The sequence below is a fragment of the Nerophis ophidion genome, linkage group LG02 (assembly GCF_033978795.1).
Source record: "Nerophis ophidion isolate RoL-2023_Sa linkage group LG02, RoL_Noph_v1.0, whole genome shotgun sequence".
NCBI lineage: Eukaryota > Metazoa > Chordata > Actinopteri > Syngnathiformes > Syngnathidae > Nerophis > Nerophis ophidion.
Genome location: NC_084612.1, coordinates 17,199,008 through 17,227,005, shown reverse-complemented (window position 1 = coordinate 17,227,005; position 27,998 = coordinate 17,199,008). Strand labels below are relative to the sequence as shown.

The window sequence follows — 27,998 nt, the reverse complement described above, 5'->3', positions numbered from 1 at the left end:
ACCATCACTGCATTTGTGAAGAAGTCACGTGACGCAATCCAAGCAATACAGGAAGTGCTTGACGAGTACAGAGCTTCTGTCTAGCAGCTCGCATGATGACGATACGACGCTTAATAAACGTTTAGGGGGAAATAAGTAACTCCATGTCCCGGTGAACATTGAACAGATCTTCTCTGAGATGGAACGGTCAGCCACATTAGTCGTGTGGGTGTTTATTGCCGCCCTAACGACCCGGGTACGTAAATAGAAAGTATGGTGCTATGTTAGCGAGCGACAGGCCAGATTTGACTTGGCATATATTTACTCGTTTTTAGTGTACAAAACAGCTATTTTGTTATTCATTTAGATATTTCTTAGATTCAATGTCATGTTAGCACACTTAAAGGGCATCCTAATGCAACGCTAATATTTCTTGTTCAAAGTACTAAAAAGTATAAGAGGCAACTTCGCTGCATGACGTCATTCGTGGTACAGGTAATGTGTCGAATCATGTTGTTTTTGTTTACGGTCCTTGAAAGAACATGTTTACGCTTGCACTCTACTTCATATGTAGATCCTACCTCAGTCTCTTGATATTACCGATCATTCGTTTTAACATAGTGACAGGAAACCAAATAAATAAGTAGCATGCATAAGAAATATTAACTAAAGACGTAAAAGCTCCTGCTGTAAGATGAGTAATTAGCAAGTCAAATGAATACATTAACGTTTTGACCTAAAAGCGCAAATACACAAAAAAACCTACTCAGTTACTCTAACCTGATTACATGTTCTGTGGTGCTTTTCCTACCCAATGTTTTTCCAGTAAACAGAAACTGAAACAACTGCATTCCTTTAGTAGTGCAGTTAAATGTTTCTAAATATTGTACTGTATCTTGACATTGTTTTAAAGGCCTACTGAAATTAGATGTTCTTATTTAAACGGGGATAGCAGGTCCATTCTATTTGTCATACTTGATCATTTTGCACTATTGCCATATTTTTGCTGAAAGGATTTAGTAGAGAACATCCACGATAAAGTTCGCAACTTTCGGTGCTAAGAGAAATGCCCTGCCTCTCTACCGGAAGTCGTAGACGATGACGTCACATGTTTGATGGCTCCTCACATATTCACATTGTTTTTAATGGGAGCCTCCAACAAAAAGTGCTATTCAGACCGAGAAAACGACAATTTCCCCACTAATTTGAGCGAGGATGAAAGATTTGTGTTTGAGGATATTGATAGCGACGGACTAGAAGAAAAAAAAAAATGCGATTGCATTGGGATGGATTCCGATGTTTTTCGACACATTTACTAGGTTAATTCTGGGAAATCCCTTATCTTTTTATTGTGTTGCTAGTGTTTTAGTGAGTTTAATATTACCTGATAGTCGGAAGTGTGTCTTGACGTGTCTCAGGGGAGTCGACGGCAGCTTTATGGACGGCACAAGCTCAGCTTTTCTCCGGTAAGAACTGACTTTTTAACCACTATTTTCTCACCGAAACCTGCTGGTTGACATGTGGTCGGGATCCATGTTCACTTGACCGCGCTCTGATCCACAGGAAAGTTTCACCTTCAGGAATTTTAAACAAAGAACCACCGTGTGTTTGTGTGGCGAAAGGCTAAAGCTTCCCGACTCCATCTTTCTACTATGACTTCTTCAATATTAATTGAACAAATTGTAAAAGTTTCAGCAACACAGATGTCCAAAAAACTGTATAATTATGCCATTAAAGCAGACGACTTTTAGCTGTGTGTGTGTGCAGCGCTCATACTTCCTACAAACCTGTGACGTCTTGCGTACACGTCATCATTACACGACGTTTCGAAGATGAAACTCCCGGGAAATTTAAAATTGTAATTTAGTAAACTAAAAAGGCCGTATTGGCTGGTGTTGCAATGATAATATTTCATCATTGATATATAAACTATCAGACTGCGTGGTGGGTAGTAGTGGGTTTCAGTAGGCCTTTAAACGCCTCACCTTTTCTCCTCCAAAAATATTGTTGGGTATTGTGACCAAACAGCTCAATTTCCTTGAGAAGGTCTTATTTTTGTCCATGTGATGTTAGATGGAACAAAAATGTTGCTATTCGGCTACAATACCCAACAATATGTTTAGAGGAGAAAAAGTGACATTATGACCATGACTATATATGCTAACAACTGACAACTGTCATTTACCGCATTTCCTTGAATTGCCGCCCTACCTGGTGGGTAGTAGTTGGTTTCAGTAGGCCTTTAACTAAAGACATAAAAGCTCCTGCTGTTAGATGAGTAATTAGCCAGTCAAATGAATACATTAATGTTTTGACCTAAAAGTACAAATACACAAAAAAACCTACTCAGTTACTCTAACCTGAGTACATGTTCTGTGGTGCTTTTCCAACCCGATGTTTTTCCAGTGAACAGAAACTGAACCAACTGCATTCCTTTAGTAGTGCAGTTAAATGTTTATAAATACTCTACTGTATCTTGACATTGTTTTAAAGGCCTACTGAAATTAGATTTTCTTATTTAAAACAGCAGGTCCATTCTATGTGTCATAATTGATAATTTTGCTACATTGCCACATTTTTGCTGAAAGGATTTAGTAGAGAACGTCGACGATAAAGTTTGCAATTTCTGGTGCTGATAAAAAAGCCTTGCCTTTACCGAAAGTCGCAGACGATGACATCACAAGGGTGAGGGCTCCTCACGTCCTCACATTGTTGATAATGGGAGCCTCCAGCGGCAAGAGCTATTCGGACCGAGAGAACGACAATTTCCCCATTAATTTGAGCGAGGATGAAAGATTTGTGGATGATGATGTTGATAGCGAAGGACTAGAAAAAAATAAAAAAATTAAATAAAAAGCGACGGCTCCGGGCGGCGGCAGTGTAAGCGTTTCAGATGTAATTAGACACATTTACTAGGATACTTCTGGAAGATCCTTTATCTGCTTATTGTTTTAATAGTGTTTTAGTGAGATTGTAAAGACATACCTCGAGGTCGGATGGCTGCGGTGAACACACAGTGTCTCAGAGAGAAGCCGAGGAGCCAAGCTCAGAGCTGCCTTTTAAAAAGCTACTGCAGGAGGAGGAATAATCCAATGATGTCTCCGGTAAGATATATATCACAATTTTCCCATCCAAAAACATGCTGGTTGACGTAGAGAAACATGTTCGGCTGTGTCTCGGTGCTAAAGACAGCTGCGATACACCGCTTTCAACCAACAGCATTGTTCTTTATAGTCTCCATTATCAATTGAACAAATTGCAAAAGATTCAGCAACACGGATGTCCAGAATACTGTTTAATTGTGCGATGAAAAGAGACGACTTTTAGCCGAAATTGGTGGTGCGCTAATATTTCCTGACAGTCCGTGACGTCACGCGCACGCGTCATCATTCCTCGACGTTTTCAACAGGAAACTCCGCGGGAAATTTAAAATTGCAATTTAGTAAACTAAACCGGCCGTATTGGCATGTGGTGCAATGTTAATATTTCATCATTGATATATAAACTATCAGACTGCATGGTTGGTAGTAGTGGGTTTCAGTAGGCCTTTAAAGCCTTTATTGGCTGTAACTATTTGTTAAACCCAAACAAACAATACTTTTATCCAGATGTTTAAACAATTCTTAGGATCGTTTTGTCCCTTGCCATTTTTTTGTTTTATTGACAAAGCAAAGGGAATATTTTTCCTCTGGAAAAACATGGAATGCTTTAAAAGTCAATAGCTTTGCTCAAAGAGATAAACAGTTATGTCACCCTGTTTCTTATCTGTACTTACACACACACGGCTAATTGATAAGCATGCCATTTTTGAGTCATGTTAATCCTAATAGGTTGATATTATAATTTTTTTTCAACATTTAAAACACTTCATTGTGGTCTACATAACATGTAATAGTGGTACAGACCATCTACGTGGCGCGGTTGGGAGAGTGGCTGTGCCAGCACCCTGAGGGTACCCAAACAAACAATACTTTTATCCAGATGTTTAAACAATTCTTAGGATTGTTTTATCCCATGCAGTTTTTTTGTTTTATTGAAAAAGCAGAGGGGAATATTTTTCCTCAGGAAAAACATAGAATGCCTTAAAAGTCAATAGCTTTGCTCAAAGGGATAAACAGTTATGTCACCCTGTTTCTTATCTGTACTCACAGACACTGGCACGCCACACACACACACACACACACACACACACACGGCTAGTTGATAAGCATTGCATTTTTGAGTCATCTTAATCTTAATAGGTTGATATGATTTTTTTTCAACATTCAAAACACTTCATTGTGGTCTACATAACATGTAATAGTGGTACAGACCATCTACGTGGCGCGGTTGGGAGAGTGGCTGTGCCAGCCACCTGAAGGTACCGGGTTTGATCCCCACCTTCTATCAACCATGTCACGTCTGTTGTGTCCTTGAGCAAGACACTTCACCCTTGCTCCTGATGGGTCATGGTTAGGACCTTGCATGGCAGCTTCCGCCATCAGTGTGTGAATGTGGAAATAATGTCTAAGCGCTTTGGGTACCTTGAAGGTAGAAAAGCGCTATACAAGTATCACTCATTTACAAGCCGCTTTTTGACCATTTCTTCAGGATGCCACATTTTGTGTGCTGTCTTCTAGGCTCCACTTTTGACAGCGTTTTCTCCCCGTCGGTCTTTCATATCTGATAGATATAAGTCAGAACTATATCCATCCATCCGTTCATTTCCTACCGCTTTTCGCTGGAGCCTATCTCAGCTGCATTCGGTCGGAAGGCGGGTTAAACCCTGGACAAGTCGCCACCTCATCGCAGGGCCAAGACAGATAGACAACATTCACACTCTAGGTCCAATGTAGTGTGGCCAATCAACCTATCCCCAAGTGCATGTCTTCGGAGGTGGGAGGAAGCCGGAGTACCCGGAGGGAACCCACGCAGTCACTGGGAGAACATGCAAACTCCACACAGAAAGATCCCAAGCCCAGGAGACAACTCAGGACCTACATATTGTGATATGTTACTTTATATTAGAAATGGCAACATCATGTGCATGCACAAGCCAGTCTGCCCCACAACAAGAGTATATAGAAAGATTAAGCACTACAAGGACTCCAATGGTGGATTAGCGCAACGCTTTTCGGGTAACTTTCTACAATGTATGGATTATCTGCCGATTATGTCCCATAATGTTGAAAATGACAAACAGCTCGTGTGGAGAAAATTATGAAGTAAAGCAATATTATTTTATAAATTTTTCCGCCATGCCTCCATGGTTTGATTTAAAAATGTTTGGACTTGAACAGATCCCAAATACACAAAAATGGGTAAATGGGTTATACTTCTATAGCGCTTTTCTACCTTCAAAGTACTCATAGCGCTTTGACATTATTTCCACATTCACCCAATCACAAACACATTCACACACTGATGGCGGGAGCTGCCATGCAAGGCCCTACCCAGACCCATCAGGAGCAAGGGTGAAGTGTCTTGCTCAAGTACACAACGAACGTGACAAAGTTGGTAGAAGGTGGGGATTGAACCAGGAACCTTGTGGTTGCTGGTACGGCCACTCTCCCAACAGCGCCACGCCGTCCAATACCAATAGGTAAGAAAAGTTGGTTTTGTATAATGGGTCCTCTTTTTAAACATGCTCATTTTAGGGATTTTCAATTTAACACTGGCATATTAAATTTGTATAATTTCCCACAAAATTGCAATACTTTTTTCCCCGCTTAAAGCATGCTTGTAAAATCTCACTTTCTCATGTGTCTTTATGTAAGACTGACAAACACTAATGTGATGTTTTACATCAGTTTGTTGGACACTTTGTCATCAGGGTCAAATGTGTGTAAATTTGAAGGACCTTTATAAGAGCACTCATACATTATTTACAAGCAGAACCGGCCCAAGGCATAAGCGAACTAAGCGCTTGCTTAGGGCCCCGCGGCCACCAGTGGCCCCCAAAAGCTCTGCGGATAGCCTGCACTCTTCCTGTGACTGTTGCATCTGCAGAGCGGAGCTTTTCCAAGCTCAAATTAATAAACTACTTGAGATCTTCCATGGCTCAAGAAAGACGGAGTGGACTGACAGTGATTAGTATTAATAACAAAGTCGGCCATCAGATTTCTTACATTGATGTCATAAATGACTTTGCCTCCAGAAAAGCCAGAAAGCACAGGTTTTAAGGAGGGGGTGGGGTGGTGTGGGTGGTGAAGAACAGAGGAACAAAACTGATGTGATGGTCAAATGTGTGAATTAAGGTAGTTTATTTTGATTTTTTTCCCCAAAATTTTTTGCACATTGTTATGTACATTTACATAGTTTTATGTAGTAACTTTATATTTGTTTATAAACTGTTATGTTACCTTGTTTCTGGTAACTCTGTTCATTAATATTATTTAAGTATTTGCTTGATATTTAATTTAATTATGTTGGTTTTTGTACAATTGAATTTGTTCCTTTTCATATATATTTAAGTGATGTTATTGTTGCACTTTATTGTTTTTCTTGCACTACGAATTATTTTTGCACATTGCTGTTTCAGGTTTTTGTTACCAAAAATAATAAAGTGTATCAAAATCAGCTTTATTGTCCAGTTATGTTTAACACACATGGAATTTAACTTCAGTAGGCTGCGCTCTCTTTGTACGAAGTAAACATTAAATATGAACAATTAACTAAAAATATAAACTAGTAATTAAAGACTAATATGTACAAGACTGATGAGACAAGATGACACTTTTACTGTAAATACAAAGCTTTATCACTTAGACTGTTCAACCCCAGGCCACTCTTGTAGCTGAATATTTCCTACATTTTAAGACTAGGAACCATATGTGGCACTCTGGACATCATTCGTTCATTCATTGGTATTATTTATGTTCTTAACTGGGCAACCCCCATATCTTTATAAATGACATGTCATTTGTAAAGACATGCCAGGCTGACAATAGGATAATGTAAACAACACTGCCAGAGCCGCAATGAGTTTATAGTAGGTGTGTGAAGGATCAACAATCAATATTATTGGCAGAAATAGAGGGCCCCGAAGTCAAATTTTGCTTAGGGCCCCATGGAGGCTTGGGCCGACACTGTTTACAAGGTATAATGCATCTTATTCTCGTGGTTTAGATTAAATGCTAATTAACTTGCAATTTTCCCATCGAAAGGCTCCAGCAACATTTCACTTTCACGGTTTTCTGCAAGGGAGACTTGCAACTTAAAAATTATCTCTTTATCTGAGACTGACATGTTTGAAATAAAATAAAAAGAAAGTGATATTTTTAGAACAGTTTTTGGGAATCAGACACTTTGTCTATAGGGTCAGATTGTGTGTAAACCTTTAGAACATTTAACAGCACTTTTATATTTATATGGATTAATGTATCATGCTCTCAGGTTTGTTATTTTTGGTATAATTTTGCATTTCCTCTACAGATAAACTGTCAAGAGGGGGTCCTGCACATATCAAATGGAAGTATAGCACAGGAGTTCTGCATTGTTTACAACCACTCATGGACGCCCCTGCCACAAACCCTAAAAGATGCTGTAAGCTACCACTTTTTTTGTTTTGCTTTGTTTCCGGCAAATTTGCTTGATTTATTTTTGTGTACAACTGGTGGAAAGAAACTGCTGGCTAAAACAAGGTACACCCGCACAAGGGTGAATACTAGCATTAGCTTAACCGTGTGTGTAGAACTGCACTGCAGCTATGTCTTGCTATCATTAGATATAGGCGTCTACGTTAGCAATCCGTCACCATTTTGTCTTCTCTCGTCCAGGTGCAGTATCAGCTCGTTAATATGACGTCCACTATACTGTGCGACCCGTCAGGTGTCAGTCCTGAGGTTGTCCAGGGCAAAGCATTGGTGGTGATGAGGGGAGACTGCGCGTTCAGTCAAAAGGCTCAGGTGGCGCAGAACCTTGGTGCCACAGTGTTGCTCATTGCCAGCAATAAAACATTGGTATGACATAATACTGTTTGTTTATATGATCACCAAGGTCGTAATATTGCACATCACAGTGTGTCATGCATGGAACAGGAAGTCATCCCCCACCCCAAACCTGTATTAAATGCTGTATTAAATGTCAATCTGCTCTGATTCATTCATCTTTTTAGGTTGTTCCATCGGCCGATGACTCAGAATATGCAAAGGTTCAAATTCCTGTCACGCTCATGAGGTATAGGGACTTCCTGGAGGCACAATTGGTATGATTTCACTTAAATTTTGTTTTTAGCTCCTCTCCCATTGTAAACAACTGTCCTTTTATAGGGGAACTGCACTTTCTTTTTAAATTTTGCCTATCGTTCCCTATCATTCTGAAAGATATAACAACAAATGTTGTTTTATTTTCTCATTCTAAATACTAAATACATTCGATCAAAAGTCCTCTGACAATGGAGCTTATGGGAGCAATTCAATTTGGCCTACAGAGCCCCTAAAAACATCCAAACACCTCGATAAGGGATTTATATACATGATGTAAGTATATATGTAATGTAGTATCGAGCACATTAATAGTACAATTTTTTAAAATGTGTTTTGATCATTTTAAGCATAAGCGGTGCATTAATTTAATAAACGCAAATTATTATTTTTTTTTTCGAATCAATGATTTCTGCTCACTGCAGACTTTATGAGAGCCAACAAAAACAATAAAACATGACTTACTGTATAAGGTCCACTGTCATTAGGATGTTGACTGCTAGGATGTTCATATATTCCCATTTAGATGAAAAATGTCTCATAAGCCTCGTGAAGGTACTGGGTGGGCGGGGGTTAACAAGAGCCTTTCGTGTCGTTTTCGCCAGTTCCAGGTACTACATGGCTGTCAGTGTCCCAACTTGTCAGATTATATCCTAAGCCAGTGGTTCTCAACCTTTTTTAAGGGAAGTACCCCCTGTGAACATTTTTTCAATTCAAGTACCCCCTAATCAGCAAAGCATTTTTGGTTGAAAAAAAGAGATAAAGAAGTAAAATACAGCACTATGTCCTCAGTTTCTGATTTATTAAATTGTATAACAGTGCAAAATATTGCTCATTTGTAGTGGTCTTTCTTGAACTATTTGGAAAAAAAGATACAAAAATAAATAAAAACTTGTTGAAAAAAACAAGTGATTCAATTATAAAGAAAGATTTCTACACATAGAAGTAATCATCAACTTAAAAGTGCCCTCTTTGGGGATTGTAATAGAGATCCATCTTGATTCATAAACTTGTTTCCAAACATTACTTCACAAAAAAAGAAATCTTTAACATCAATATTTATGGAACATGTCCAAAAAATTTTAGCTGTCAACACTGAATACTGCATTGTTGCATTTCTTTTCACAGTTTATGAATTTACATCCATATTTTGTTGAAATATTTTTCATTAAATATATAAAGGATTTTTGAATTGTTGCTATTTTTAGAATATTTAAAAAAAATCTCACGTACCCCCTTGGCATACCTTCAAGTACCCCTATTTGAAAACCAATATTCTAAGCCATCTACTTTTCAGATGAGAGGCATGATTTATGATCTACAATAAACTTACACGGCCACTTAATGATGTAAACCTATGCACACACGGAAATGATCACGACGCCGCTTTAAATAGTTTGTCTGCATTAGTGTTTAAAATAACAATATCACTAATACTTGGTTAATATTCAAGTCAGGAAATGTAAATGACGTATTTCTGGCACTTTTTGGATGGGTATTTGTTGGATTTTATAGGCGGAATAGTGGAGCTCCCATTGGCATATCCCATAGCAGACTTTGATTTACGTTTAATATTTAGGATGCATCTTTCATAATGATTGTGAATGATAGGCAAAATAAATCAATACAAAACATTGCAGTTCCTCTATAACTCAGATGTATAACCTTTCCACCAAGATACAAAAAATAGAAGGATGAAAGACTTTGATACATTTTGCACATTAAATTTGCTAAGGTGTAAGATTTTTGAAGATTACATTGACATCTTAGCTTGTGTTTTTTATTTGGAGAAGCAAATAGTTATTAGGGATAGGCAATATGGCGGAAAATCTATATTGCGATATATACCGCAGCCTCTTGAGATTAGGATATACATCACAATATGTTATTTGGCATGTAAATGATAATAGAACAATTTCGAAATGGGTTACAAAGGCTCTTAATTTGGCTGCTGACCTATGCGGTAACAAATATGCACATATTTTTCTGTTCTTTGGATACTTGACATTAGTTCTGGGTGATATAATAGTTATAATATTGATACAATGTAGAGGTGGGAATCTTTTGGCACCTCACGATTCGATTACGATTATGACTCAGGATCTAGGATTCGATTGAAAGAATAAATAATGCATCTTTAATTTATGTATATCAATACAATTTTACATTTCTTTGCACTAAATAAGCGGTTATTACTTGCAACTATAAAAATAGTGCATTTGTAAAAATAAACAGTTAAATTAATTCCCGCTTTTATTAAATGGAAATGTGTGCAAAACTGGAACATAAGTAGCCGATAATAAAGTAGCTGGTCGGATCTCACAGTGAGGTTGCTCTCTGCAGTCAGCTAAATTTTTAGAACTCTGCATCACTTTCTTTACAATAAATAAATCGATTATTGATAATTGACGTTAACGAAGTGGTTTTATAATCCTCCATGTCCGAATTGCGATGCATCTAAAAATCGATTATTTCCCCCACCTTTCGTCTAATGCCAGATAGTTAGAGGGGCAGTTTTGGTCATCACAGTGGTGATACTGACACTTTGAATTTTCCATATTACTGTATAATTAAATTTTTGATCACAATTATAATTAGAGAAAATCGCAGAAAAGTGATGTTACAATATAAATTAAATTTTTAAAATATGTTCCACTATAGGCTCTGATTTAAATAATTTAATTTCTGCCAAGTCTCTGAGTTTGTAAAGAACCAAAACAAAATATTATTTGATGTTAACAAAATATTGATTCATCCGCTTAAATATTGACACTTCATTCGATACTGTCGACATGCACTAGCTCGAGCATGCAGTTAGCATGGTTTATTGTATCCTACAATGAGCAGTGAAACTGGTTGAAATATTTATTGACCTCTAGTGATGATACTTGCAAAGAAAACTGCATACTTCATTTGCTGCTATGGAGGTGAGGATTGCTGACTGACTTGGCCTTTGCACTATGAAGGGACGTTAGCCGCTATTGAGAGTGCTATATTGCTTTGAGGTTGCATTCATTCGTTTGTCACTGTCACATTTGCGAGACAGTTTTATCGTGTCAGCAACATGCATTATCACGATAAAACTATATTCAAAGCTTGACTGTCCGACACTTTTAGATAATTTATATCATATGTTGCACAAATCTAGTAGTGTAATATCTAAGAAAAGATATATACTAATATTAGTAATTAATGTATATAATTTTTAAAATATGCCACAGGTGAATAATTAAAAAAAAAAAAAGCTTCCGGACGAAAATGCCCTCCTCAACATTGTTACTTTTTGTACTTAAACTGAAGGAGGCCTTGAACAGAATGAAAGTTTAATGTTTTTCTTCTTTTCTTACATTTTATTCGATCAGGTATTCGACGGCGGGATGCAAGCGAGATTATACGCTCCTAAGCCCTCCAAGCTCGACTTGAGCATTTTCGTCATGCTACTGATTTCCGTCATCACGGTAGCCTTGGGCGGCTACTGGAGCGGAGCATGTGAAAGGTTTGACACTCTGATATCGCGGGTGCAACAGTTTGAGAAGAAAGAAAAATCTGTTAAAATAGATTAGATTAAATAACTTTACTGTGACTGTAAAACATACATGTACGTTACAACACAGTTATCCAACTCTCTGTTAGCATCATGGACCACTTTTACACACAAAATACACGAAAGGCAACAAAAGTGAATAAGGCGCAAATATTTGGAGACTTAATGGGTGTGCTTGTGTCTGTTGAGGACATACAGGTGTTGGGTAGAAACTGTCCTCCTTTCTCCTCGTTGTCACTTTCACTTCTCAATACTTTTTCCAGAGGACAGCAGCTCAAAGAGGTGATTTCAGTTAAGGATAAAGACAAAATGAATAGATTTTTAGTTTATACAGTAAACCGTCAAGGGTGAGCAGAAATACATGCTCCAGAAAACTATTTCTTCGGAAGTACGAGAGGCCCCAACTCTATTACATTCTCTGAGAGCAGGGTCACTGTGCCAGCCTCTGAAAACCTGTCCTATAACATGATTAAGTATGATAAAATAACTAGGGCAGCAACAATTAATTTGAAGAGAAACAAAGCTTTAATTGATATTGTGTTTCTTCGATTAATCGTTTGAAGAGTGTAACTCATAAAAATTTATAAAATTCAGACCTGACAGGAACTTTAATATACACAAAATTTCTGCTCACCCACTGCAATAGAGCACACATGAGTGCACAGACAAATTAAAAATTGTCGCATCCCTATAATCAATAGATTACTTGATCATTAAGATTATCTCTATCTGCAGCCCTAAAAATAACACACAGTGGCACACAAACCTTTTTGACTTACAGCAAATTTCCTATAGTAAAAAATGGTGAGTAATTAAATCTGTTCCGGAGTCAAAACTGTCACCACTAGTAGTTATACAATAGTAGGATATAAAGAAAGTTTAATCACTAAGTAAAACTACACAATCTTTCAGGATGCATGATAGACATATAAAATAAAACGGGAACGGAAAGGTGTTAGTAGTACGATAGTGCAACCTTAGTATTATATAGTGTACAATACTACGTGAGCATCTGCTTGGCAAGGTTAATAACTATCAACAGGAAATTATTCATTCTTTGGGGTTTGTCGGTCTGTCAGTTAGCAACATAAATCAAAAAGTTATGAGTGGACATTGATGAAACTTTCAGAAAAGGTCAGAAATGGGCTAAGGAACCGCTGATTAGATATTGGGGGTGATCCGAATAATTAGTTCACAATAGCTGTGACATAAACTTTTTATATTGTTACATTACTCGGGGATATGTGCTAGCAGCAACCCCTCCACCCACAGAGACAACGAGGGGATGAGTGACAAAAGGTTTCACTCAGTTTATTAAATTCCACTCAAGAACAAACGTTCATGCGCAGATTTTGATGTAGCTTTAAGAAACTATCTGAAATGAGACGAGAAATATGTAATTATGTTTAGGTGTTATCCGACTCGCTGTCTGGATTCTTTACTATTGGGAGATAGGGTCTGCTGAGTGTGTTTCTAATCTGTGTATGTAATTCATATTTGTTTCGCCTACATTGTTCTGGCACTCATACAAAAGTAACATTTCATTGGAGGCACTACAAAAAATACAAAAGAAAGAGGAGAACACTCACTGAGTTCAAGTCTCATGAGATGTGATGATGACACAGGTTTTATAGTTTGAACTCCCAAGTTTTGCTAAGCCTTTAAGGCAAATTGTCCAGAAAATGTGTCTGGAACTCCCCAAGTTGCACTACTTTCTGAGGCTTGCAGGACTTGAACATGCAGGTTAAACATAAGTACTAAAATATTGATGTCACATCTTTGTGTTTGCAACAGGGATCGTCTAAATTCAGGTTTTTGTAGCAGAGATAGTCCAAACTCAGGTGCAGGACAAATAAGTGCGGGAGACAAAGCAGACAGCGAAGACAGTTTCCTCACCTCTCCTCTCAAAGTTTTGATCTTTGTCGCCCTGATGTGTTCAGTACTGGTCCTCATGTATTACTTCTACAATATTCTAGGTAGGTGAAACATCCTAAAAGAAAACATGTATTCCCAGTTTTCAAAGGTTTTATTTTTGTTTTCAGTTTACTTCTTCATCGCCATGTTCAGCTTTGCGTCTGCATCTGCACTCTTTAGTTGTTGTGATGCGGTGCTGGAAAAACTGGGATGCCCCTCTGGGAGGTATAAAGTTGTTTTAAAATGTTTTATTTTTTTACACAAAAGAGAAGTATTGCTTACATTTACACCACGTCTTTCAGAGTTACATTTAAGCTCCTGAAAGTGTTTTTGCTCCTTTTCCTTTTTTAGCTTCACTATCCGGAATACCAACTTGTCAGTGAGGGGGATCCTGTTGGCAGCTGTGTGCATAAGCATCTCAGTGGTCTGGGTCGTCTACAGGAATGAAGACAGGTACTGTTAAGGCACATAGTGGGCTATTTGAGTTCGAAGCATTGCATCTCCACTGAGTGCAGAAAGAGACTTGCAAGATACTTAAAGTATAATAAGGTAATAAAGTGTTTTTTTGTAGGTGGATCTGGATATTGCACGATCTCCTGAGCATTGTTTTTTGTCTCCACTTCATTAAGAACTTCCCATTGCCCAATTTCAAGGTACACCCCTTACGACTGCTGCCTTATTTATTTCAAGGAGGTGTAATGGCATATCTTGAAGCATTTGTCTTCCTTGTCCTGAGGTACCTTTTTTGTTACAGATTTGTGTGATTCTCCTGAGCCTCCTGCTCATATATGACATCTTCTTTGTTTTCATCACACCATTGTTCACCAAGGTATGACACTCTAAATATCCCTATCTGGTTTGGAAAATTGTTACAAATCATGTTATCATTTCTGGGAGTATCCCGATTAGAGAGCTAACGATATGCCTGTATGAGGTGTGTCACTGATTTCACATTAATAAAAAATTGTTTCGAATATTTTCGTGATCTACCAGTAGGGTCCCAAAGATCGTCTGGACGATCGCAATCGACACGTAGGCGACACCTGTCTATAGAGTAGCATACCATGTTTACCTTTTTGAAATACAATAAAAGACCAACTATGTTTGCCTTATTGGAAAACATTTAGCTTTTTACTGGCTCTCCAACTTTTCACAAATGAACACGCTGCAGGACTGCTGGTATCGAAACTTATATCAAGAGATTTTACATACAAGCCAATATCAACCGTCACAGATATCGGACCAATAACAATTTGGAAATGGGACACTCCTAATAATTTCCATCATGCAAAGTTAGCAAAGCCCACGTAACACATCTGCGCTGCTTTGTTTTTCCACAGAATGGCGTTAGTCTAATGATGCAGGTGGTTTTGGGTCCGGACGCATCAGGAGAGAGGGTAAGCCTCCTTGCTTTCTTTTTTTTTTTTTACAGTCATGATTAGTTTTTGAGACAACTTTGTGAAATGCAGTCAATCCTTTATTTTATATGAGATTATGAATAAAATATATATTTTTAAACTTAATTGTACTTTATTCCATCAAATGCCAAATCTAATTAAAGCTAAACCCTGCTACAAACTTGGTGCCACTATATGGCTGAAATCATCTCAACTGTGTTATCATAATAACACACATCTCCAGAGCAGGTGTTTAAAAAGGAATTTGCATAAAGAATCATTCTGAAAATAATTAGGGATTGTCCAGCACCCCCAGCGACCCCAACAGGGACAAGCGGTAGAAAATGGATGGATGGTTGCATGGAAAATTAACTAAGTAGTGTTTATTTTAAAAAAATCATATTTTACAGTATATTTAACTCTATTAGACCATTTTTCATCCCAATTTTTTATTTGTGGAAGAAAACAGCTCAAAATTATATGAAGATATAAAAATGCACAAGCCCTACTCCAAATAAATGCCGAGTGGTTTCAGCAGTTGAGTAGACGCCCTTCCACTACGTGTATGAGGAAATGTCGGATATAATTTTACTGATTACCTTTTATTCCAATGTTATTATTCAAAATGGACCTATAGTGATTCTACACTCTGGTCTGGATCAGTGGTTTTCAAATGTTTTTAATAAGGTACCACCTTGGAAAACACACAAAAGTACCACCATAATGACCAACATTACAACACAGTAACATAATAGGCCCAAGTATTCCTAAAAAAAAACTATGCAGAGGTTTTTTTTAACAAGTATATTTTATATTTTTGGCCACTGTAACATTATCCATAGTTTGCACAGAAACACTCTTTGAATGTAGAAAAAAATAAACCACAACTTAAATAATGACTCAGATAAAAGTAATTGCACATACAATATTTAAGTGATTCTTTGGCGTACCACGAGATGGAACCCACGTACCACCAGTGGTACCACAGTTTGAGAATCAACGGTCTACATAATATGTATTGGATATGTTTTTGTGTAAAATTTGCTCACATTTTTAAACCTTTTTTTTTTGAGTATGCCTGCAAAACAATTTGGGGAGGCTGTCCTTTCAGGTGCAAATTAACATCTCCACTTCTGCCCCTGCACAAATTTAAATATACATATATATTCAAGACAAACTTTTTCTTTTAAACATGGTCGAAAAATAACTTCATACTTTATTTCCTTAGGTGTTGAACATTGCTGTTCTTTCTTGTGCGCATTCCACGGTTAGAATATAAAACTTTCTCCATGTGTATTTACTGTATATAGTAAGCCAAATATAGCTTAAAAATTATAAGTTAGCTCCCGAAATGTAAACTAACATTTCACTGACTTCCTTTACACACAAAAAAAAAAGGGCATTGATAAATTCACCTAAAGCTTTCGCTTGTGCTCAACACGAGGGCAGCACAGAAACATTAAATAATTTATAAACTCCCTTATTTTTACAACTTAACTTTCACCTGGCCCATTGGACACACCAATAAGTTTGTTTGTAGACGTATAATAAAAATCATGATTGGAAGTCACCATTTGTTATATCCAACAATGCACATTAATGAACATATATAAGGTAAATGTGCCAGATCATAGACAAAGGCTAATTTCCATCTCCAGTCACCGGCAGGTTGATGGATACAACAAGGCCCATCAAAAGTTAAGTTAGACAACACCAATATCAGACATGGACAGTACAATACAATACACACACACAATAATACAAATAAAATCAAATGGAGACTGATATAAAAGAGTAAGTTACTGCATGACCTCAGCTCAGGACAGACTAAGAATAAAGTCACCATAGTAGTTAAATATAAGGCAGATGGAGAAGTACTAACATGCTAACGTGTAAGTGCTAAATCGTTGCCTATATTAAGTGTGCTGAAGGAAGAAACTACACATCCCCCTTTGCTAAGAGAATTAAAGTTTTGGTATTATTGCACATAGTCCCTTTTGCGCAAGTAGTTAGCTTTAACATATGTGTTTACGTATGGACAATTGCACCCAAAAACCCTGTCTGAAACATTGCACAAAAAATGAATGCATAATATGAATAGAAATAGAAATCCATTGGAACTAATGCCAAAAATATTTAGTTTTATAAGTATATGCTCTTGTCCTCGATGATGACGTGTCACATATAAGGTTTAGCGGTTAATCCAACTTGTTGACAAAACAGTCCTTTGCAAATTGTTCATTTATAGACTCAGACCAGGTAGGAAGGAATTAGATTGGAGGGTATGAGACAATATGGTCTTAAGAGAGTAGATCAGAGAAAAGGCTGCTGGCAGAGAGCAAATACTAAAAATGCCCACATTAACAATTTGTGACGTCACTGCGTGACGGACATACTAGAGTCATCCAAAACTGCCTCCACGCTCACTTGCTCAAATGCATGACCCTTATGATTTCTCGCTTTGACATCGTTTTATACAAGCATTCAACATTATAACAACATTTATAAGTCAGAAAAGAGGAACATCATCATAGGTATGCCGTTTTAAAAAACGGGGCAATAATGGAAATAATCAAATTGATTTATTTGAGGTTTTATAGTTGTTGTAGCAGAAAATATGAGGTTCTGTAGAAACAAATAAGGAGTGTAGCTTGTGTTTTGGACTTCACTCGATGGGGTTATTGTTGAAGAAATTACCTGCTCAACGTCTCCATCCATAAGCTCTTCATCATTGTGCTGGGCTTACCTGCCAGAATGTGATTCTAAAAGCATTCTGGCTTGTCTGTCCTACTTGCCCCTGACTAACTGTGCGCTGGGCTTTGGTGGGCTCTGTCGCAGACACGAGGTAACATGGTGAACGTTCCAGCCGTGCCCCAGACTACCACTGAGAAAGTAAGACTTGCTTTGTTTTCACTTTCCATTCATTCTACTCTACTCTACAATGGCCGGCTAGGTGTGAAGGGAAGCGCTTGGAGTTGATACTCGCCTTTTGCAGCTCCGAGATTAAATTAGTTCCATATTGACACACTTCCCTCACTTGTATGTCAGGTGGTTGGTGCTGATAATGCAGTGGAACCAATTTGAGTCAACGCCCTTCTGGCTGATTGCTGTCCATCCACAGTTGTCGACGTAACGGTAATAGTAACCAAAAATAACCATCGCTTGCACTTTTACTTGTGACTTTTGCGAGAGTCATAAAGAAAATGAACAATAATACGATTATATTGACATTTTTTTCCTTGAATGTCACTAATGTGGAGCTTTCATTATGAATCTGATGTTATGTGTTATGGATGGCTGTGCGTAGTCCCTTTTGCTTTAATGTATCAAAACATTGTACATTTTACACCCAAAAAGAATAACTTCAGTTTCAATCTTAAAAAACAAACAAGAGTTGGTCATATTAGACAGGTTGTCAACATAAGCTGTACCACTTTATTGACAATGAATGTGTACAGTAGATATCCACAGATAGGCGCCAATTTTTGTTATTTTGAAGCATATTGGTATCTGCCTTTTTTTTTTTTTTTTTGCAACTACACCAGTATATATATATATATATATATATATATATATATATATATACATATACATATATATATATATATATATATATATATATATTAGGGGTGGGCAAATTAATGCGTTAATTACGAGTTAACTCATCAATCTATTAACGCCGACAATTATTTTATCGCACATTTACGTATGTTGTTTACATCCTTTTATTTTGTTAACGCTTTTTCTTAGCAAGATGGCGACGCCCGGACGGGCTTCGGCGTCGAGGGGCTCTTGGTAAAGATGGAACATTTGGCAAAAATACCGGACAATTCTGCAAATTTCATGGCTGGCTTACAGCGTGGTCACTCCGAGATCACTTACGACCGCCAGACAATTCTGGATGTGGATAGATCGGGCCGTTTTGGACTGAATGACGCGTGCTTGCTAGACCGGCTAGCTAGCATGGGAATACTTTATCGGCTACATCCAGCGGCCTGTGAAGCAGCGGAGTATATGTGTTGTCTGTCTATTTATGAATAATGCAGACGAGGAGTATTGGCTGAGTTCTTAACGTTTACTTTCAGAGCGTGCATATCACAACACACAAAATGCCGTCATGGCGACACACAACCTATACGGGGCTACCGCGCATGTTCGTCACTCCTGTTGCATGCTGGGTAGGGTTGTTCTTTTTTTCCCTGACTCATAACATCACAATATAGTACCATGTATATGATGCGTTCAGTTTATCAAAGCACCAAGCAAACAATCGGAAAATTCCCATCATATCAATTCCTAGATATGGTCATGATTGTTTTAAGTGCACTACGCAGAATAAACACAACATTATTAATATTGCTACTACGGATAATTTGATCAAAAATTCCCTAAAACAGCCCACTACCTATAATATAGGTTTTTTAAACATAAGATCCCTGATAAAAAAAATGTTTCTGCTGTTACCTCAGAAATTGCCTGTTCAGATGTTATGATTGTGGCTCACAGATTTGTATGTAGATTATATTTATTTTCCATAACAAACAGGATAACTTAAATAGTCTGGCAGTGGCAATAAGCTTAAATGTTTGTATTTACATTTTTTGAGTTGATTTTCATAAAATATGCTATTTAACTGCTACTGTTTAACAAGGACTGATTTAAATTGTGTTTGCACAACAAATATTTTGGCGCTTTTGTTCATGTGGGACAATATTCCAATAAAGGTGCACTACACACTACTTTTGAATTCATTATTGGGCTTTGCGTATACAATGCAGTTAATCACGATTAATCGGAGAAATAGTGCGATTAACTTCGATTAAAATTTGTAATCGTTGCCCAGCCCTAATATATATATATATATATATACATACACACACACACACACACATCAGTGACGTGCTGTCAGGAGAGGCAAGTGAGGCAGTGCCTCACCTGCGACCCGGTGGCTTAACCATGAGATGTTCCAAAACAAAGTGATAAAATAGAATAAGTTTTAATATTTCTCTTTTGGTTTATGCTTTCTATGTGATTTTGGTGTGGTTCCTGTATATTTTGATAATTTTCATGGTCAAAATCGCGGAAATTCCATGTTCCCTGATCAAAACAATGCAGCAGACGAGAAGTGAGGCAGACACAGGCGGTGCCTCCACGGCTACACACAGTGTGTATTGGCCGTGTGCGTGCGAGGAGGCGCATGCTTGTTGCCACGGAGAAAAGGCAGGCCATGAGGCAGCAAGTACCTCAGCCTCAAGGTTTGGGGTGTCAACTTGCAGTTCAATGCCTCAGCAGTACTCTGACTCGCCACATTGGGAGAAGTGGGGGCGCTCAAGCTAGTAGACACAGGTCTGTCTCTCCAGCAGAAGCCAGCCTTTTTTCTTTTCTTTTTTTTTAACTGTATTTATAACATGGCATTTTTATTAGAGTAAGCCAGCGTTTTTGGGTGTTTTTTGTCAGATGCAAAAAATATTGTTTAATTTCTTGGAATGAAATGTAATTAAGTTAATGTTTCTGCCAATATGGAGGATTATATACTGTACCCAAGATTAAATACTTCTATAAACTGGACTTATGACAAAATGAATGTGGTCATACAAAGTATGTTTTCATGGAGGAGATCGCTATTGCTGCTTCAGATACAAATACAGAAAGGTAATATACACTCACAATACTTGATTTATTTTGTTAAAAGCAAATGGGACCAAAAAGTATTTAATAACAATTTTATTAAATACTTTTTGGAACCATTTATCATATCATAATATAATTATGATGTTTTTATGAAAGCGAATAACTCCCTTTTTTTCCTGTTACTTTAATGTGCAACCTAAATCAACAATGACTAGAGCTGCACATATGAATTTAAGTAGAAAAAAAAGTTTGCATGCATCACCTGGTGTTTAGTTCACCGAACGTCACTGATATATATATATATATATATATATATATATACATATATATGCATATATATATACACACACACACCAGTATTTGGTATTAAAAAAAAAAGATTAGTGAATAAGACAGTAGCCTAAGAAGCACGTCCCAGGTACCGGCTCGTTTGCCCTGCATGAGAAAGGTTTTTTCATCTATTTGTTTAAGAATAAAAATTACTCCCATTGTCTATACTTCTCCATAATTATAGTTTGATATATTACAGGGCATTTATTTGAGTTCTTTTGAAAATTTTTCCTCAGTCTTTTCAGCTGCTTTTACTGCAGCACTCATGCGGCCAGCCCGCTTTATCTCTGTCTTTAATGCGGTGCCGGTCACCTGCAGTATGTCTCTTTACCTGTCAAAATCTCAATTTTTCTGACCGGTAGTCCAGTTTTTATCCTTCTTTCCTGGCGTCTTCCCGATCGAGTCTCTTGACAAGCCTCCTGTCAGCAAAACTCGAAGCATGTACTCGTCATTAAAGGAGCGCAGAGTTTCATTTTCTGTGATTCAATTAAATATGGATGACAAATAGGTGACTTATTATATAAGTAAAGCGCGGCTCACACATTCCCGTACTTTGTGTAACATCCAGGAAGAAATGTCAGGCAGCTTGAAAAATGTCTCAACTATAAATTACATGAAGGAGCCCAGAATTATTTATATAATTTCTTGCATTATTTTACGCGAATGAACATCAGCCCCAAGTATCGGTTATCTGCCTTCTGTTTTACTAATAAACATATCGGTCGATCTCTAGTTTACAGTATGGTGGCATATTAGAGAAATTACATTGTACCATTGTGAAGTGTAGATTTGATAATAGCTTCTTATACAAAAAAATCATGAATGTGTAATATATTGTATATGTTATATACAAACATAATATATCAGTATGTGTTATATACTGTATATATAATATGTAAATATTACATATGTGTTATTTATTACTACTATGGTACATTTGTAGTCCACTTTATACTTGCATTATCCTTTCCATCCTTACTCTTTCCATTATTTGTAACTCAGCTACTGTGTGGAACATTTTCCCTTGTGGATCAATAAAATTTGTCTAAATTTTAACTGCAGATGCTGTATTTAATGTGTATGATTACTAATTACCAAATGTGATCTATTTTTAGATTCCTATTGCCATGCGTGTCCCACGGTTCTCAGCTTGGGCTCAGAACGTCTGTCAGATGCAGTTTGCCATTCTGGGTTTTGGAGATGTAATTGTGCCAGGTGAATTTGCCCACTTCAATGCCTGCTTGTAATTACAGCCACGCTATTTTATGAAACATGCAATGAAAACTTAACGCTTTTTGCTACTCATTTTGGTCTAATAGGTCTCTTGGTGGCTTATTGCAGTAGGTTTGATGTTTGGATCAACAGCAAAAATAAGGTCTACTTCCTCTGCTCCTTGATAGGTATCTCAAAATCATTGAGCTTTCACTCTGCACTGTCATGTAACATGATCCTGTACTGCAGCTCACTGTACAATATCGACTTAATTTTATCTGCCTTTCCATTTTCTTTGCAGCCTATCTGCTGGGAATGATAACAACGATTGCCGTGATGCTGTTGTCGGACATGGCCCAGCCCGCTCTGCTCTACCTGGTGCCCTTCACGTTAATAACGTCCGCCGCTGTGGCTGGATGCAGGAGCGAAATCAAGCACTTCTGGGCTGGAACTTCCTATGAGGTAAGCAAAAGTGGTGCTGTTAGCTCTTCAGTGTTCACACTAACATTAAAGAGGAACATTATCACAATTTCAGAAGGGTTAAAACCGATAAAAATCCGTTCCCAGTGGCTTATTTTATTTTTTGAAGTTTTTTAAAAACATTTTACCCATCCCGGAATATCCCCCAAAAAAGCTTTAAAGTGCCTGATTTTCGCTATATGTGAAGCCATCGTCCATTTTCCTGTGACGTCATCCAGTGATGCCAATACGGATAGCACAGCAAGATATAGCGACATTAACTCGGATTCAGACTCGAATTTTAGCGGCTTAAGCGATTCAACAGATTACGCATGTATTGAAACGAATGGTTGGAATATGGAGGCAGATAGCGAAAACAAAATTGAAGAAGAAACTGAAGCTATTGAGCAAATAGCTATTGACGCTATTCGGCCATGTTTGCCTTAGCATCACCGGTAAAATGTGCAGACCAACGATCGGAAGTTTCGCATCTTGTGACACTGGATCAACTTAAATCCATCGATTGGTGAGTGTTTGTTTGGCATTAAATGTGGGTGGAGGGAAACGCTGGATGTAAATATAGTTTCAAATGTACATACCGCTAGCCTAAATAGCATGTTAGCATCAATTAGCTGGCAGTCATGCCACGACCAAATATGTCTGATTAGCACATAAGTCAACAACATCAACAAAACTCACCTATGTGATTTAGTTGACTTTATTGTTGGAAATGCATCTGCAGGATATCCATACATCTCTGTGGCATGTCTGCCTTAGCACCGCCGGTAAAATATGCAGACACTCCGGCACATTCGATGGGGGTCTGGCGCAGGGGCGTCACTAGACCTAATACTGTACTGGGGCACACCTGGGGCACAAATAATTCATGTGAGTGTGCAAAGCGCGCAAGCAAAAACATTTTTCAAGCACTTATTTATCATAAAAAATACATAAATAGTGCTTTAAACTATGAAATCATATCAGATTATGTTGTATGGATCTTTGATTAACCACCTGAAATTAACTAATGCATTTGACCTACTTGTGCACTTTTTTACTCCAGACTTCTAAACTGCTACTGGTTAAAGCAAAAAGGAAGAGCAATGAATCTTTTTGAAATATTTATTGCAGTAATCATCTGCAAATTTAACATCTACAAATGGAAAACAAAAAATAAAGCACCCCTACATCTGTGGGTTCTTTTATATTATTTAATTTCCATTTATGGCAATGTGGCGAATCCTATTTCAGATACACAAAACTATAAAATATACACAAAACAATAAAGCCACAGTAGTAGAATAAATTAACAACTGTTGTGTGTCTGTTTAGGGAATCATTTTCTGAGAAGTAAACTGTAACGTCTCCTTTTCATTTTTGCAAAGTGGTCAATCACTCTGGACAGACATGGAAATATTACAGTAACTGTTGTACAGTTGACCAGTGGTTCCCAACTGCTGGGTCGTGACATACAAGTGGATTGTGTGTCATTTTCAGTGAGTCACAGTCAGATATGTGCATGAAAAAAAAAAAAAGTTTAGGGAGAAAAAAATCAAATTGTGGCAACAAAACCAGATATTTTTAGCCATTTTTCTAGTGACTATTAGTGAGTATTTTAGCAAAAGGCAAACCGACTAACAAGTTGGAGGAGGACTCAGGACAGACATGGAAATATATTTTTTTTAAATCTCAATGGGGCAACAAAACCCGCTATTTTCAGCCATCTTTCTGAAAACAAATACAGAAATGTTACTATTTTTTCTGGAAACAAAACCAGATGCTTTAGCTTTAGCCATTTTTCTGGTGACAAAACAAGATTATTTTAGTCAAAGTCACACTGATTAACAAGACAAGTCTACTGTGCTATTTTTCTGTGAAATAAACTTGAATGATTTAAAAATTTGGCTCAGGACTTGATATGGAAAATTTTTTTTCTTCCTGAAGATAAACCATTTGAGAAGCACTCAACTCACACATGCTTACTCCAAATCATCATTGATGCAGAACCAGCAGACAATAACCAACATTGTGTTTCATGTTCATTGGAAAGTCCCCCGACAGCTCGTACAGCAAATGCATATGTTTGTCTTGATACAAGGAATAATGTTAGCTGACTTAGCATCAACTTAAGACAATGATGTTGCCTAGCTAGCTAGGACTTCACTTACTTCTCTCCGCTCTCTCTCTCTCTCTCTCTCTCTCTCTCTCTCTCTCTCTCTCTCAACTGAAGTCTGATCCACACGTGAATAAATTACCATATTAAGTAGCCATGTGCTCATTGTTAAATGGAGTGAATACAGTAGCAATCAATTACCATACTAAGTTGTATGTGCGCTGTTGTCTATGTTATGTAGACTTAAAACTATGAAGCGTTTTTTTTTTATTGATGAAATTTTTACTGGGGCACTGCAGATCAACAGTGGGGCACGTGCCCCAGTGAAATATGTCTGGCGACGCCCCTGGTCTGGCGGCAGATTTATTTTGACTTTATCGTTGGAAATGCATCTGCTTTGAGTGTCGCAGGATACCCACGCAATCTTGCCATCTCTGTAGTAGCACAGCTTTCGTCGGTAAAGTGTGCGGAACAAACGACTGACCATTTCGTCGGCTTTCCCCACACCCTTGTATTTTTAACAAATTTCGTCCAATTTCTTGCCACTTTCTCATCTTTGGGCCAGTGGTGCAACTTGAATCACTCCCTGTTAGTGTTGTTACACCCTCCGACAACACACCGACAAGGCATGATGTCTCCAAGGTTCCAGAAAATAGTCGAATAAACGGAAAATAACAGAGCTGAGACGCGGTGTTTGTAATGTGTTTGAGAAAATGGCGGCTTTATTACCTAGGTGACGTCACGTTCTGACGTCATCGCTCCGAGAGCGATAAATGGGAAGGCGTTTAATTCGCCAAAATTCACCCATTTAGAGTTTGGAAATTGGTTAAAAAAATATATGGTCTTTTTTCTGCAACATCAAGGTAAATATTGACGCTTACATAGGTCTGGTGATAATGTTCCCCTTTAACTAGCAACATACGTATTTCCTCAGATAGTGGCCTCCACTTCAATGAATGCAGTGTTATTTTTTAAAAAGTGTCTGCTTATAGATATGATTAGCGCATAAACCCTGTTGCTAACCAAAAAAAGCAGCCTCTGCTGAGGCACTTAAGGTAGTGTCCAGCTGAGTATTAAATCTTAAGTTACCTGGAGCTTTTCAGTCACACCTGTGCTCGCTCTGGTGTTGTCAGTTTTCAATGTACATTATGGTCCAGCAACTTAGCGTCTCCATGTTAATTTTACCTAGTGTACAGCCTGCCGATGTTTGAGATGTATGTTTTTTTCACACTTTAATATTATCTAATTACATTTTTTATATTGTTTTTGTTGAAACTATTTTTGTGTGTGTTTACAAAAATCACAATAGATTTTACGGTAAATAACTGGCAGCTCGGTTGCCAGAATTTTACCTTAAAAAAATGGTGGTAGCATTTAAAAGCTATATATTTTACGATGAAACATTGACAGCGCAGTTGCCAGATTTCCTGTGTACAAAAATACTGGTACCAGTTTCTCACTCACAGTAAATGCTGTAAAATCCACATTTAATTGTATGGTTAAATTCTGGCGGCTGAGCTGCCAGTTTTTGACCGTCAAATCAAATGCATAGGCAGTTGTGTAATAATATTGAGGCAATTCTTTGCACATTTGTATCCATATGTTGCTCACTGTAATAAACGGCCCTCAGATGACAGCCCTATCTACTATGTGGCCCTCAATGAAAACAAGTTTGAAACACTTGCTTAAACAAATTATTTATAATAATTACATATAGTTCAACAATATAATTAATATTTTTTGTAATTATATGCCTATTCAAATAAACATCCTTAGCCACTTTGTGAGGAAATACAGTACATTGGAATTTATATAATTGTCCATTTGTTTGTGATCAATTTTCACCCACCTTTGATTATCTTGCCCTTGTCCCATGCCCAATAAATACATGTGTTAATATGTAATAGTAAGGTAATAAATCAAGACATGGCTTTGTAAAAGGTTGCTCAGGTGTAACACAATAAAATTAACAGATAGGCCACTCCGTCCATAATAATAGTATAATGTTTTTAACATTTGTGCTGACTTTCTGCAGAGCAAGATTTACCTGCTCTGTAAATGTTGTTTTTTTTACACAAATCCCTTTAAAACACATTTGAATTTGCATTTGCTACGACTTGCATAATTCACAGTTTCTGCAGTGACTTCCTTGTTGTGCAAGTCGGTAGCCTTTGAGAAAAAACTTGTTGCACAAAACCACCTGCAGCTCTCTTACCAAGTACATGGACTGATCATTTAACCTTAAAATACATTTGTGTGTGTGTGTGTGTGTGTGTGTGTGTGTGTGTGTGTGTGTGTGTGTGTGTGTGTGTGTGTGTGTGTGTGTGTGTGTGTGTGTGTGTGTGTGTGTGTGTGTGTGTGTGTGTGTGTGTGTGTGTGTGTGTGTGTGTGTGTGTGTGTGAAGCCTGAGGGAAAAAAAAAAAAGCTAAACTTGTTACCTTGGCTTTGTCTTCATCAGGTTTTGGACTCTTCAAGGGAACCTTTGTTACCAGGTGTGCATGCTGCATCCCTTCAACAACAGTTCTATTGCATTTGTTTTGCTCACAGCTGTTTTTAACCACTTTTTAAGCTTTTTTTGACAAACCTTGCAAATATTTAAGTGTGTGGATCACATGTTACAAGTTGACTGACCACTAGGTGTCTCTAAAAAACGAACTCTGGTGCCACAAACCAATTAAGCATCTAATTTATTTATCTCAACAGTTAGTTTTGTTTCCCCTCTCATCCTCTTCACCCTTCCTGCAGCTACCAACATGTTTATGCTGTTGCAGTTTACCCAGGAGGGCTTGTGGTATTGATTGGTATGATGTTTGTTTTATTTTCATTACAGAATGTTTGCTTTCTCTTTACAGATGCCAGAACTGACTGCCCTGTAGAAACAGAACAATGCTGACCCAAAGCCATCTTTTTCTGTTTTTATACATTTTACAATAAACTTAACAAGGGCTTATTATCAATCAATATAGATTAATATGAGGTGATTTTTCACAGCTGTATAGCAGACTGCGTTGAAAAACAACATTACCTACTTTGCCTCGGTGATGACAGAGTACTTGAAAGATAGAGAGCACTTAATTATATTTAGCTTGACACTTGTTCCTTCATACGGTAGGCAAAGGTTATTTGATGGATAAAATACTTGTATCTATATAATAATACATTTTGTAGCGCTTTGGAAATCTCTGTAAACTGTTTATACAATGTGTTTGCCTTACATTAAATTGCCAATGTTGTAA

General features: G+C 37.5%; 1 protein-coding gene across 3 annotated transcripts; it reads left to right on the top strand.

Annotated features, from left to right (window-relative positions):
• Positions 1–28: 28 nt before the first annotated feature.
• On the top strand, positions 29–27,998 carry zgc:123258 (uncharacterized protein LOC641502 homolog). 3 transcript variants are annotated; one of them, XM_061878246.1, is made up of 17 exons: positions 30–235; positions 7,393–7,503; positions 7,737–7,919; positions 8,075–8,164; positions 11,525–11,658; positions 13,501–13,682; positions 13,749–13,845; positions 13,972–14,073; positions 14,192–14,273; positions 14,375–14,449; positions 14,961–15,017; positions 17,856–17,909; positions 22,094–22,193; positions 22,298–22,378; positions 22,492–22,652; positions 27,221–27,254; positions 27,615–27,998. In XM_061878246.1, exons 1-17 carry the CDS (start codon positions 179–181, stop codon positions 27,653–27,655), a joined length of 1,641 nt encoding a protein of 546 aa, XP_061734230.1. In that variant the 5' UTR covers positions 30–178; the 3' UTR covers positions 27,656–27,998. The 3 variants fall into 3 exon arrangements, with proteins under 3 accessions (XP_061734240.1, XP_061734230.1, XP_061734250.1); XM_061878256.1 differs by lacking the exon at positions 27,221–27,254 and having other exon boundaries at positions 29–235; XM_061878266.1 differs by lacking the exon at positions 17,856–17,909.